General features: G+C 46.1%; 1 protein-coding gene across 1 annotated transcript; it reads left to right on the forward strand.

Moving 5' to 3' along the window:
• The first annotated feature begins 1,601 nt into the window (after nucleotides 1–1,601).
• Nucleotides 1,602–3,972, forward strand: CITED2 (Cbp/p300 interacting transactivator with Glu/Asp rich carboxy-terminal domain 2). Its single transcript, XM_070603165.1, has 2 exons — nucleotides 1,602–1,833; nucleotides 2,289–3,972. The coding sequence occupies exon 2, from the start codon at nucleotides 2,297–2,299 to the stop codon at nucleotides 3,110–3,112; it is 816 nt and encodes a 271-aa protein (XP_070459266.1). The 5' UTR covers nucleotides 1,602–1,833; nucleotides 2,289–2,296; the 3' UTR covers nucleotides 3,113–3,972.
• Nucleotides 3,973–13,676: the final 9,704 nt, after the last annotated feature.

Raw genomic sequence — 13,676 nt, forward strand, 5'->3', positions numbered from 1 at the left:
AAGGCAGGAGGGTGATAGAAGAAAATAACCAGGATTTGGTCTCATTTGCAAATTCCCCAAAGGGGAACTGTATCAGAATTTCCAGTCCTCAAGAAACAGGGCCTAAAAGTCTTGAGAACAAGGGAGAGAAAAAGGGGGAGGAGGGGCTCGCTCTTCGCAGCAGGAAGTCTTCAATGACTATGGAGTTATGAAGAAACAACTCTGAAGTCCTTATTCGAAGCGCTAAACTCGCTTTTCCACATAAAGAGCAGTATAAAAGCTCAGAGCAGCCTCATCATGGTGTCGGGGAAACAACTCGGCTTCCTCGTGTGAAAAACCAGAGCGCTGGCCGGGTAGGAGACCAGACCGGCGTTAGGGCTTTATTTTCAAGTCAATGAGCCAAATGGACGGCCGAGCTGGTTGGGCCGCGTTCTGGGAAGCAAGATTATTATTATCGCCTATTGCCCGACTGAACAATTTCCCTGAAAAGGAAGAGTCGGGGCAGTGTGTGTGCGCACGGTGTCATACGGGACGTGCAGCTACGTGCCCACCTCCAGAACGACTTTATTTACAAAGCGATTACCGTGTTATCTATTTGTTTTCCTTTTCCAGCAACTGCAGCCTTACTTAACCCTCGAATTTCTTAAGTACAAAACCGTTCGCTTTTAAAGCAACCCCAAACCGTCGGGCAGAGCCCGGAGGGAGGCTGTGCAAGTTTGCACACACCCCCACCTCCCGGATCAAGGGCAACAGCAGACGCAAGAAACTGTGTATGTGCAAAAAGGTGGATCTGGGGACGAGGATCGCTGAGTTTGTTTACAGAGCAGAGACGCCTCAGCTCGGATGCCAAAGCTACCAAGAGCTGCAAACGCAAACTTAGCAGAAGCACACGTACCCCGGGAGCGGCGAGCGGGCCCGAAAGCGCGGACCGGATCGCGAGCGCGGGAGCGGAGGCGGCCAGGCCCGTGAGCGCGCTCCGTCCACCTGCAGCCGCCGCTGCTCCCCGCCCCCAGCCCCTGTCCTTGAAAGGAGCGGAAAGAAATACACCCACACGCAGAATATCTAGATCAGGTTTACCTTCTGCCCCTATGAAAACACAAAGGCACAGCCCAGGAAAGCGCGCTCGGGGGAGGGGGCATTATCTGTCCGGGGCTTAAGAACAGCTCTCGGGGACACACAGCCATTCTCCGCAGCCTGAGTATGCTTTTGCAAAGCCGGGGAGGCAAAAGGGCACTATGGAGGGCGGGGGCGCCGAGTGAACCCCCTTTTCCCGGAGAACGCAGCCCAGATCGCTAGGAGAACTGGGTGGGAGAGCTGGGGAGAGGAATCCGGCCGGAGGAGGGCAGTGAGCTCTCCTCGCTCCTCTCCGGCAGGCGCTACCTTGGAGCCAGGAGTCGCAGGAGGATTTTCTCCCCGCGTTCGTGGGCCTGGAGGAGGCCAGGTCGGGGGCTGCGGGGCGGCGCCTGGCCGCAGCCTCTGCGCACGTGCCGCGGGGACGCGGCGCCCCGACCCGGTCCGTGCGCCCCGACCTCCGCAATCCGCGTCTTCCCGCCGCCCGCCGGGGCGGCTGTCGCTCCGCCCTTCCTGAAATCCCTTATATTAACTGTGGCCAAAGCCCGAGGAAACACAGCTCATTGTTGGCAGCTGCCGGGCGGGCTTGCAGAGCTGTGAGTGCAGCGAAGGGGAAATAAAAGGGAACGGCTGCGATTCCGCCCCAGCGGCCGCTGCACGCCCTCGGCGCCGACATCGCGAGCGCTCTGCACGGCGCGAAGACCCCTCTATGTGCTGCTGAGCCGGTCCTGGACCCCACGATCCCGCCCTCGGTCTCCGGAGCAGAAAGCGCGAAGGCGGAAGGTGAGCGCGGCGGGCGAAGCTGCTGGGGCTGCTGCCAGCCCCGTCCTCCGAGGGCTGGGTTTGCCCGGAGGAAGAGCGTGAGGCGGAGCTGGGGAATAACAACAGGATGTGCAACAACAGGAGGAGGAGGGCTGATTGAATGCCTCAAGTTCGCGGCGGGGCTAGGGGCACTTCCTTTATTAGGTGACTTCGGGGAGCAGACGGGCGTGTGGGCTCGGGTCCCCCGCCCGATCGCAGGGGAAGGAGCTGTTTGTGCAGCGCCCGGCTCTGTTGTGGGTGCAGGTCCGCCGTGGCGGCAGCCTGGGTGCACAAGCTACTAGTGGGATCCCGGGGATGGGGATTCGCAGCCGACGTGCGTCCGGGAGTCTGGGGGACAGAGGCGAGAAAAAGTGGGGTGCGCCATGGTGGGCGACACGTGTGGCGCGGGTCTCACAGTCTGCCCTTCTTACTTTCAGGACTGGAAATGGCAGACCACATGATGGCCATGAACCACGGGCGCTTCCCCGACGGCACCAACGGGCTGCACCACCACCCTGCCCACCGCATGGGCGTGGGGCAGTTCCCGAGCCCCCATCACCACCAGCAGCAGCAGCCCCAGCACGCCTTCAACGCCCTAATGGGCGAGCACATACACTACGGCGCGGGCACCATGAATGCCACGAGCGGCATCAGGCACGCCATGGGGCCGGGGACTGTGAACGGAGGGCACCCTCCGAGCGCGCTGGCCCCCGCGGCCAGGTTTAACAACTCCCAGTTCATGGGCCCCCCGGTGGCCAGCCAGGGAGGCTCCCTGCCGGCCAGCATGCAGCTGCAGAAGCTCAACAACCAGTATTTCAACCATCACCCCTACCCCCACAACCACTACATGCCGGATTTGCACCCTGCTGCAGGCCACCAGATGAACGGGACAAACCAGCACTTCCGAGATTGCAACCCCAAGCACAGCGGCGGCAGCAGCACCCCCGGCGGCGCGGGCGGCGGCAGCACCCCCGGCGGCTCCGGCAGCGCCTCCGGCGGCGGCGCGGGCAGCGGCGGCAGCGGCGGCGGCGGCGGCAGCGGCAGCAACATGCCCGCCTCCGTGGCCCACGTCCCCGCTGCGATGCTGCCGCCCAATGTCATAGACACTGATTTCATCGACGAGGAGGTGCTCATGTCCTTAGTGATAGAAATGGGCTTGGACCGCATCAAGGAGCTGCCCGAACTCTGGCTGGGGCAAAACGAGTTTGATTTTATGACGGACTTCGTGTGCAAACAGCAGCCCAGCAGAGTAAGCTGTTGATTCGATCGCAACCCTGGCGAAAGAAATCAAACCCCTCAACGTCGGTGTGAATTAAAAAACATTCCCGTAGACACAGTATCTCGCTTTTCAGATCTTGAAAGGTTTGAGAACTTGGAAACAAAGTAAACTATAAACTTGTACAAATTGGTTTAAAAAAAAAATTGCTGCCACTTTTTTTTTCTGTTTTTGTTTCGTTTTTGTAGCCTTGACATTCACCTCCCTTATGTAGTTGAAATATCTAGCTAACTTGGTCTTTTTTGTTGTTTGTTTTTACTCCTTATTTCGTCACTTTCTCCCGTGCTCAACTGTTAGATATTAATCTTGGCAAACTGCTTAATCTTGTGGATTTTGTAGATGGTTTCAAATGACTGAACTGCATTCAGATTTACGAGTGAAAGGGAAAAATTGCATTAGTTGGTTGCATGAACTTTGAAGGGCACATATTACTGCACAAACTCTGCCATCTCGCTTCATTTTTTTAACTATGCATTTGAGTACAGACTAATTTTTAAAGTATGCTAAACTGGAAGATTAAACAGATGTGGGCCAAACCATTCTGGATCAGGAAAAGTCATACTGTTCACTTTCAAGTTGGCTGTTCCCCTCCCCCACATGTACAGACAATAATAGGGTGTGGAATGTCGTCAGTGGCAAACATTTCACAGATTTTTATTTTGTTTCTGTCTTCAACATTTTTGACACTGTGCTAATAGTTATATTCAGTACATGAAAAGATACTACTGTGTTGAAAGCTTTTTAGGAAATTTTGACAGTATTTTTGTACAAAACATTTTTTTGAAAAAATACTTGTTAATTTATTCTATTTTAATTTGCCAATGTCAATAAAAAGTTAAGAAATATTTGTTTTCTAGAAGTCATTTGGGGGGGTTCCCTTTGGTGGCTTTCTGTTTTTCTCTTGAAGTTGAACACTTTATTGATGAGAGTAAGCATTCCAAAGGATAAATTACAGGACACTAAAACAGGTCATGATGAGCTTAAGGGAGAGCAGGATTTAACATAATTGGCACAATGCTTCATTGTTATCATTGTAACCTGCCTCTTGGTGTGGTTTAATCAAAAGCTAGAAAGTTGTCAAAGAGCATTTTTTTCCCCTTAATTGCCATCACATTCAAGTGTACTCCAGAATTAGAAAGGTTTGTAATACTAAATATTTTTTCCACAGGGTGGAAAGGGGAAAGTCAAGCGTTTCTGGTTACACCTGATTCAACCACTTAAATGGAGGTGGATTGGAATGCTGTGCTAGGCGACTGCTGAGGCTCCTGTTAAATACGAATCCACGTTTACCTCTCGTGATGAATTTTATTTCTCAGCAAAGTACCAAGAAGAGGCACACATTTTCTAGCTTAATCTCCAAAATAGTGTCTGGTTTGTAGTTCTAAGAGGAAAAGGGGCAAAATTCCACCTTGAGGCTTTCTATTTTGTTCTCCTATAATATTTAAAATTTACTCTGTGAGGTTGAGTCAAAGGTCAAATTACAATCTTCACAAGCTCTTCCTTCTCAAGCATGCGCTGTTTTCCAGAATTCTGAGCGCTGTTACAGGCCTTGGGTGCAAAGGACATAAGGATAAGATCTTGTTAATTTTACCTAAATGGCGTTATCAAGAAGACATCACTACAGTAAAGTAGGTGTCAAGTTTTGCCTTATGTAATCAGGCAAAGGCAAAAGTAATATTGTTAAAATCTCAACTTATCTACTTGGAAGGAGAAGGAGTTTTATTCTGTTTTCCCTTTCATGTTTTCCTGGCTTATCTTGAAAATAGAGTCTTATATTTAACCCACTGGCAGAATAAAGAAATGCAGATTAAGGAAAATCTCACAAATAATACCTTAAAAGAGCATTTCATTTAGACTTTTAGATCCTAATCTTAAATCTCATATTTCATAACAAAAAAATCAGGAGAGGAGGGCATATAGAAGTGTTAAATTACAGTGAGTCTGGCATAAAGGCTGATTTCAGTATAATTCAGATTACCCACATTCTATAATTTTATTTGCAAGGCAGGCCATTAGAATTAAGATGCACACTCCTTTGGGTTTTTTATACCTCCATAATTGACACATTATTAAAAATTATGTTCTAAATAATTTCTCTGAAAATATACAATCATTTCAAACTTTTCATCCTGTTGTAAAAGCTGGTCCAGATTTCCCACATTAATAATTAAAGCTGAAGTTTTCTTCAGCTAACACATGTCAATACTACGTCTGCAATCAGCACTAAATCTTCCTGGCTAAGCATTTTCACAGCAAGTTTTTCTTTTTCCCTTTTTTTCCTCTTTTTTCCCAGAGGCTCAAGTGAAAAAATTAATACATACATATTAATACAGCAATTCTAGTTCTTTTTCACTTGTGCCGGGAAAAAAGGAAAGCTATTGGAGGTATTGTTTTTTTGCATAAAGAAAGAAGCAGAAGAATCATCTTGCCACCACCCTGCACCATTTATTCTGCCAGGGAATAAGCCACAACACCTGCTCTGTCACGAAATTCCCCTGTCCTGCTCTAACGCTGGGACACGTCTGTGGAGGTGGAGAGCCCAGGGAACTATTATTAGCTCTGAGTCCATCTCTGCCAGAACAGAGGACTCAAACGGAGGAGCTGGGTTAAGAGCACAAATTCCTCTTCAGTACAAACACAACACCTCCCCTTCATTTGAACAATCTGTATTTCATTAAAACTCTTTCTCTCTCAACAATTGAGCAGATTCTATGTGGTATCTGCAGGTTCCTTAAGCAGAGAAAAATAACTCCTTGTTTGAACAACCTGATTAGTGAAACCTGTACGGCGACCTAGATCACCAGGCTACTGGCAGACATTTGCAAAACCTTCTGTGGTCTTGCTTCCTACTAAGTCGCTCATAGCATATGGGGAAATTTGACCTCTGTACCTTGGCTGTTTTTCAAAAAGTTCTAATAAGGTACAAGAAAGCTTCTGTTCTTTAAGCTTTGCCCACAAATAGACACTCCACGCTTGATTTTCTAGAAGAGATCAATGATAAGCAACAGCACAATATCACAGAAACATGTCCAAAAAATAAGTACACATTAATAGAAACTTGTACCTCTGCCTTGTGGCTGCTAAAATCCTAGTGGCAGTGTCTTTGCTGGAGCTGACAAAGATGTTACAGCTCTAGTTGGGGCTCTGAAGAAGAGTTACCAAGTCAGCACTGTTTATGGGGTGCTAGGCTACAGCACTGGAACCAGAAGGCTGACATCCATCGTAAGTTTACGGTCTCCGTGACTTTTACTACTGTAAACGCCTGGGGTAGCTATAAATTGATGTCAACATTAAAGGCCAGATCCTTTAGAGCAAAATATTAATCCACTAATCTATTACGGGTGGCTGGCTTTGAAATACAAACTTTGCAGTCCCGGAACATTAGGTGTTTTCGCCCCCTTGTGGAATTTATTTAGAAGGTCAAAGGAAAGCTGTTTGCTCAAGAGGTTTTTTTGTTTTGTTGGATTGATTATTTTTTTACCATTTCTGAAGACTTCATTTTCTTTCTTGATGCAAACAGCATCTATTTGAGCAAAAGAATTTTTATCAAAGAAGATTCCAAAATAAACACCCTTTAGGAAAATAAGAGTATTTTACTTACCAAAGACCTTAACCCATGATTAAATGTGCATAACTGAGATTTGCTTCATATTCCAAAATATGCATTGGCCAAGGGGTTTTCTTCTTAAAAGTATTATGAACAACGCTTTAGCCTGTCAGTTAAGCTGACACTCTGCACCCTGACAACAGAACTGTTGATCTGGGATAAGTGCAAATAATAATGCGTTTGACGGACCGGGCTGGGAAAGTGGGAGGAATGTCCAGGAATGCAGAATGCAATTATCTACATTGGAATGTGACCAAGCCACAGGCTCTAATCTTGTGAGGAGAGCCACAGGATGTTTAATGGGAATGAGTGTTGCTGTCTAATTGATTCAGTAAAATTTACTTTAAAATAAACTTGGCAGATAACATTGTCTCCAAAAAATAAATAAATTTAGAATTCAAGGAATTTAGGACCCAAGCCATTGGCAGTTTTCTCCTCTCCAACCATATTGTTTTGCTAGCATAAAAGAGGTGTTGCACACAGCTTCAGAGATGGTATTTAGCACGTTGGTACTGTACCACTATCATCAGAATCAGAGCTCCCAGGCAGGTTGTAGCAAGAGAACAATAGGGAGCACATCAAGTGACTTAGCCAGTGAACCCCTATTATCATGTGTTCTGTTTGTCTTTTCCCCCCTGAATAGAAGGAACAACGGCAACGTCAGAATTTTAATTGCAACGGACTGGCTTAAATTACTTGACCTATTTTTATCCAGAGAGGAGAGAAATTCTTCTTTTTCCTGGTAGCCATACTTAAATTGGAAAAAGAAATGCAAGGACATTTTCTATAAAATAATGTACCGTTCATGAACAGTTTTAGTGTGTCTTATAGTAAATAAGACCCACATACAGTTTTGAAAGATTTTAAGACATCTGAAATAAAGATATTTTTACTCTGACTGGAGGACTTCAACTGAGAAGAAATGCTAAATATTCGAAGCTGCTGGCATGAATTTCTGTAGCATTTTGCTGTTTATAAACACAGTAAAAGAAAAGCTAAGAGAAATAGGGGTTTACTGTCCTTGGGATAATATCAACCAACTCCTTCCATACTTTCCATACTTTCTACCAACAAATAATGGCTTTTTAGTGGTTATCAGCTACTTCTTTCCCAAAGAGAGCACTAAGGTCGTCAGAGCCAGCCCCAGGAGCCAGTTGGTGATGTTTCTTGAGAATTCAGCTTGGCTAAACCAAGACATGCAGAGTGAACTGAAGCAGATGAAAGACAACGATGAGTATTATTACTTGTTTTCTATGCAGTTGGTTTTCATTAGGCTGAACTAATCTGACAGATTAGTGAGGCAGGGCACAACGTGGGGTGCGGACGGTGATTCACAGGATTCTTGGAATTTTCCCACGGCATCACATGGTGCTCCGCCCTGGAGACCTTCCCTTTCTCCCCTCCACAGTAGAGTAGCTCCTTGATTACATTTTGGGCTGTGGAACAAAGCAGACAAGGGTTTCTGGCTCCCAAGGAGCCTGTGGCAAGGCTGGTGTGGGGCGCCTGCAGGAGATATGCAAATAGGCTGATATGCAAATAGTCGAGCGGCTTTTGAAAAGATAATGGGCTAAAGGAACCCTGTCAGTCCAGTCTTGAAAGTTGGGTGGGGAGCAAGATTTAGGCTGGAGTGAAAATCAAACCAGCATAAAATCAGAAAGGTCAGTGGAGGACAGCCGGCTCCGGTTGTGACATGGCTTCACGCACACTTGTGGGGGACAGCCTGCTGGAGGAAGGAAGTGTGACGGCCTGCTGAAGCCTCTTCTCTCTGTGTCTCCCGAGGGACTGACACACAATTTGGCCTTCAGATTTCTTTAAGTAGCTTGGCCACAGAGTTTTTTATTACTGGTAACTCATCTTTTTTTTTTCCTTGGCTTCATGACAATTGATATCTCCGTGCTGATAAACACACAGTACTTGAATTGTGCATAAAAACCCTTATTAGGTCACCTTGTAAATGCTGCCCCACTACATTTATTTTGGATAACTCTTTGAAGGAGGATAAGCAGGATGATGGCTAGTTCCATGTTTCTTCTTTTACCCAATGTGTTTGGCAAAATATGTGGATGGGGCCAGTAGGTGAAACGCAGTAGGACTTACTGTTATGCTGCTAATAGGAACCTAAAATAAATATCTAAAGGTTTTTGAGATCCCTGTCTGACACCATGTTTCAGATCAATGACTCTCGGCTGGGTGGAGCCAGCCTCTAGGAGGCAGATCAGAATGGGGAGAGGGCAGAAGAGGGCAGTAGCTTAAAAAATATTCCATACTATTATAGACTTGGAAAATGTTTAGATATATATTATTTCAGTGAAACATAATGTAAGAGACTTTTAAAAATCTTGACTAATGCGGCATGAATTTTAAAATGATAAGAAGCACTATTTAGATTAAATGGAACCAAATCAGAGAAGTTTACCCTCCAGCCGGCATTATTTGACAAATCATTTTGCTGACTCAGTGACTGGGCTGATTTTGCTGAGCACCTACGTGTGACAGGCATTGTGGTGGGCACATTACATACATGGTCTATTTCAGGTAACTGTCATTATTCCAACTTTAGATAAGGATACTGATATTTAGAAAGGAAGTAAATTGCCCAAGGGCAACACAGCTAGCAAGGCTGAGTGGTTTTCTAGACGGAGCTTCCAAGACAGTGTTCTTTCTAATACATAACACTGCTGTTCTGAACCAAATTACTCTTATTCTTAGATGCCATTGATTCTAAGATGATCAATCAACTTAATAACAGAGCTTCAGGAAAAAAACCCCGTACATTATATGTACACGGACTATAAAGAACACTAACACAACTACGATGCGTATCTGTCCGTACAATTACACACCACCTCCTTCAGGAACTGACGAGACTTGGGTCTACTTTTTCAAACCCAGTCTAGAGATTCTTCCCAAGTAAGTTTGTGCCCCAACCATGCAGGAAGAGCCTTGGTGGAGAGTCTGCCTAACTCCTTACACCCTCATCTCATCAGCACTACAGGTCAAATGAAAGACTATCAACAGTTTAAATTGTGATTTGGGGTTTCTTTCTTAGCTGAATTTCATATCGCTGGATAGTAAATAGTTTCTTTCAGAAATTAAGCCAATGCCTTAACTGTGTTAATTCTCTAATCTATTAAAGGAGAACATCAGTGGCTAAATTCTCCCATGTAAAGATGATTATGTCACAACCTGACACACTGCCTGACTGCTTGGGAGCAACTATGATTTAACATTGATTCTAAGATTCAAGTTGATTTCAGAATATTAATATGTGAAAAAACGTAAATGTTAGAATAAAGGAAATACAGTATTTAGTTTCTCTACACTTAAATAAGCTTCCTAGATCTACCTAAACTTTCTTGATGTGGGTGTAAACCTACTTCCTCTTGCTTTGGTCTTCTACGGAAACAGAACTCTTCCATTAACAGTTGTAGTAAAAAGAATAGCGGATCAGGAGTAAAACCCAGGGGTTGTAGTCTTAGCTCTGCAACTAAATAGCTGGTAATTTAGTCACTGGTGGTTCAAGTTTCTCCATCAGTAAAATGAAGACGTATGTTTAATTAGTACCTCCTGTACTCAAATTCTCCTGAAGCAAACATAAACCCATTCCTATCATTTTCTTCCTCTGGAAAGTTGGAGTATGATATTGTAACACTCCTTTAAGACATTTACATCATTGCTTGCCATTCTTTGTCCAAGCTAACTGTGAGCCCGGGGACATGCCATAGCCTGACCCCTTTGGGTCAACTCTCCAAGGGTTGAGATCGTCTCTGTAAATGTTTCCCTTCATTGCCATAATGGCTTCTAGTCATTGCTACTGTGATTTCTCAGTCTGTGAGCAAATACCAAAAAATTACCACCATGAAATGTTTCTAGTACATGCCACTTGCAAAGATACAGGTGACTACATAACATTCTTTGCTGATGCAGTGGTTTAAAAAGTATAGATATCACTTATTGAAAATAATTTGATCAATTCTTCATTTGAGGTTCTGTTCCATTTTCTCATAGATTAATTTCATTTTTCCAACCTCATAAATATCAGACATTCAATAAATATTTGGATTCTCTTTCCTTCAAACAACTCTTCCTGGACCACAATCATCATCATCATCACTGTTATTGTTGCTTATTTTCTCAAAGAGACAATCCTATATATAACGCTAAAGTTAGAGGAAGCCGGCAGATGTTGAACACTATACATTGATACTTAAGTGTTTTCAAGCAGCTAAGTGGCATATATCTACGCTCATTTATTTCCCTTTTCCCAACTTCCCAACACACAGTCTCTTTTTGTGTTTACAGCACATTCCTCCAGTTTGGGGAATCAATTATGTAGCAGGATGACAAACTAATAGATTAGCTTAAAACAGTTATACAGAGGTAACTGTATATCGTAATATATAACTACCTGAGAAATAATTATCGACTGACATGTAAAAGTAATGTAGGTAAAGAACCAGGATAAAATATTGTTACAGTAAAATATGGGTGCCTTTCGCTCCGTGGCCACAAGGTGTCGCCGAAGGCCAGTCGGTTGGCCTCTGCGCTCGTCGCCTGGAAGACTAAACGTCGCCTTCTTCGCGAAGCGCCTCCCGCTCCTCCTGCCCGTCTCCCTGAAACGGAGGACGTCCCACGAGACCTGTCCTAACCCTCAAAATCAAAGGTGAGCCGAGGACGCCCGGGCCCCACTGCTCGCTGCGCTCGGATAAAAACTGGAAATTAACGAAAGGTCTCCGAGCAAGTCTCCATTTTTTCCCCTTTTAGTCCCTTTTTGAAGTGCTCTCATCCCGCCTGCCATTCACTCCGGTACCAGTGGCTCAGCCTTAGGCCCTGCTGGGGACAGCTGTATCTTGCAGGAGAAACTGCAGAGAGGATGGAACACTTGGACTGAAGGGAGAAGTCTGAAGGGGGGGACTTGGTGCACGGGTCAGGAGGCCGTCCGCGGCCCAGGCCTCGGGGCGCCGTCTCAGGTCCCTCCTCGCTCCTGTTTCTCCTCCCGCCTCTCAGGCCGGTCAGTTTGATGTCTTACACCAGGCCCCTTGCTCTTACCTTAAAGTTTGGTGTTCACCAAGCTTCTCTCCTCGGTCCCTAAGGTTCTGACACGATCTAAACACTGGGGGTCTCAGCGCCTGGATCTCCAGCCCCCACCTCCTTCCCGGGCCCTGCCCTCCGCCGAGGGCGCACGCCCGGCGCTGCAGGGACACGTGCGCGCGGTGACTTCTGCACAGCGTGCGGCCCTCCCTCCCCGTCCCCTGCGCTCCTGTTCCCGGTTAACCATTCGACGAGACGCTCAAGCCAGAAACGCAGAGCTTTCCTACCTTTCTTCCTTCTTGTTCACCATCAGCTCCTACCAATCTGATTGGTCAGTACATTCGGTAAGTTCTTTGCCCTTGCTGTCCCTCTGCCGAAAATGTACTTTCCTTCCTGAACGTAGGTCAGGTCTTCATCAGAACTCTCCTCTTCGGTGACCACATTAATCAACGTGGAAAGCAGCCGGCTGCTTTTCCCCGTGGCGTTCCCTATGCCTTTAATCCTGCTCAGTTTTTCTCCAGCGCTCGTGGTGGTTTCAAACGTGTCTGTAATGTCTTGGACACTCATCCCATCAAAAGGTGGCATCCAGGTCTATTCCCTGATTCTGCTCCGTAACTTTGGAGGCTGAGTCAGAAAAAACCGTGCAGCTTCCTCCTGGTTCTCTTGGGACTCTGGCCTGTGGAGCCCTTGGCTGCCACATAAGCAGTCCAGCTACCCTGAGGAAGTGGGCCACGTGGAAAGGCGTGTGTAGGTGCTTCTACCAACAGCACCAGCTGAGCTCCCCAGCTGACAGCCAGTGACAACCTCCGGTGTCAGAGAAGATGCCGCCAGGTGCTCCCAGGCTCCAGCTACTGAGCTGCCCTTAGCTGTCGAGACTTTCCAGCTGAGGCCCCAGACATTAGGCACTGTGGAGCAGAGAAAACCATGCTCCTGGTACCCTTTCTGGATTCCTGTCCCACAGAATCCAGGAGCACCATAAGATGGTAAGTTTTGAGTTGATTTCATAAATAGCTACTGTAACTGAATAGCACTTATTACCATCTCACGTGATACGTACTTTACTTATTTGAATTATTTCTGTCCCTGCTATAAACTATTAGCTCCACGAGGATAGGAATCTCTGTCTACTTTGTTAACTGAACCCAGAAGAACACTGGTACGAGTAGGTGCTCAATAAATATTTGTTGAATAAGTGAATGAGTCAACGAGTGAATGAGTTTATTTCACATTTATTGTGTCATTCTTTTCTTCTCCATCCCCCTCCTGTTGTCTTGGTTCGGACACTATTTCCTACCTAGACTGCAATAACTTCCTGTCTCCCATTTTACCCCCTACCATGCAAGCTTCTTGCTTCAGGAAGGAAGAGTTATTCTAAAATATAGATTTGGTCCTGTTGCTCAGGCCAACTGAAATGGCTAATCTAGGAAGCTGTGTTTATACCGTAATGAGCCCATCTCCCGGTGACACGATAGATTGGACCATAGGCCAGTAGTTGTCAGAAATCTAGCACATTTTTAACCAAGAGACAGAGAAACTGTAGTCAGACTGCAGTGGTGCTTAAACTGAAATATCTAGACTTGAGCCCAGGATGTCCTTCTGGGGCCATGTACTCATCCTGAAGACCAGAGAAACCAGCTTGCAGAGGTCAACCGGAGAGTGGAACACCTGGTCGGGACAAAATAGCACTGAGACCCTATGGCCCCAAAAGCAGATGGAGAGAGAAGACGCATCTGTCCTTGACGGCTTTCTGATGCCCCAGTTCACACCCAGCTGTGCATAGTTCCTCTGAGATGTCCCCAGACTTTATTTGTTCTAACCTGAGTGATTATAAGAGGGACGCCTACTCATTACTCTGTGCTTTTGCACATGTTGTCCCTTTTGTCTGGAAGGCCCTCCTCATCTTCATCCCCT

Source organism: Equus przewalskii, chromosome 32, assembly GCF_037783145.1.
Source record: "Equus przewalskii isolate Varuska chromosome 32, EquPr2, whole genome shotgun sequence".
Classification (NCBI taxonomy): domain Eukaryota; kingdom Metazoa; phylum Chordata; class Mammalia; order Perissodactyla; family Equidae; genus Equus; species Equus przewalskii.

Coding starts and splice junctions, on each gene's coding strand:
- CITED2 (XM_070603165.1), top strand. CDS start 2,297: ATGGCAGACCACATGATGGCCATGAACCACGGGCGCTTCCCCGACGGC.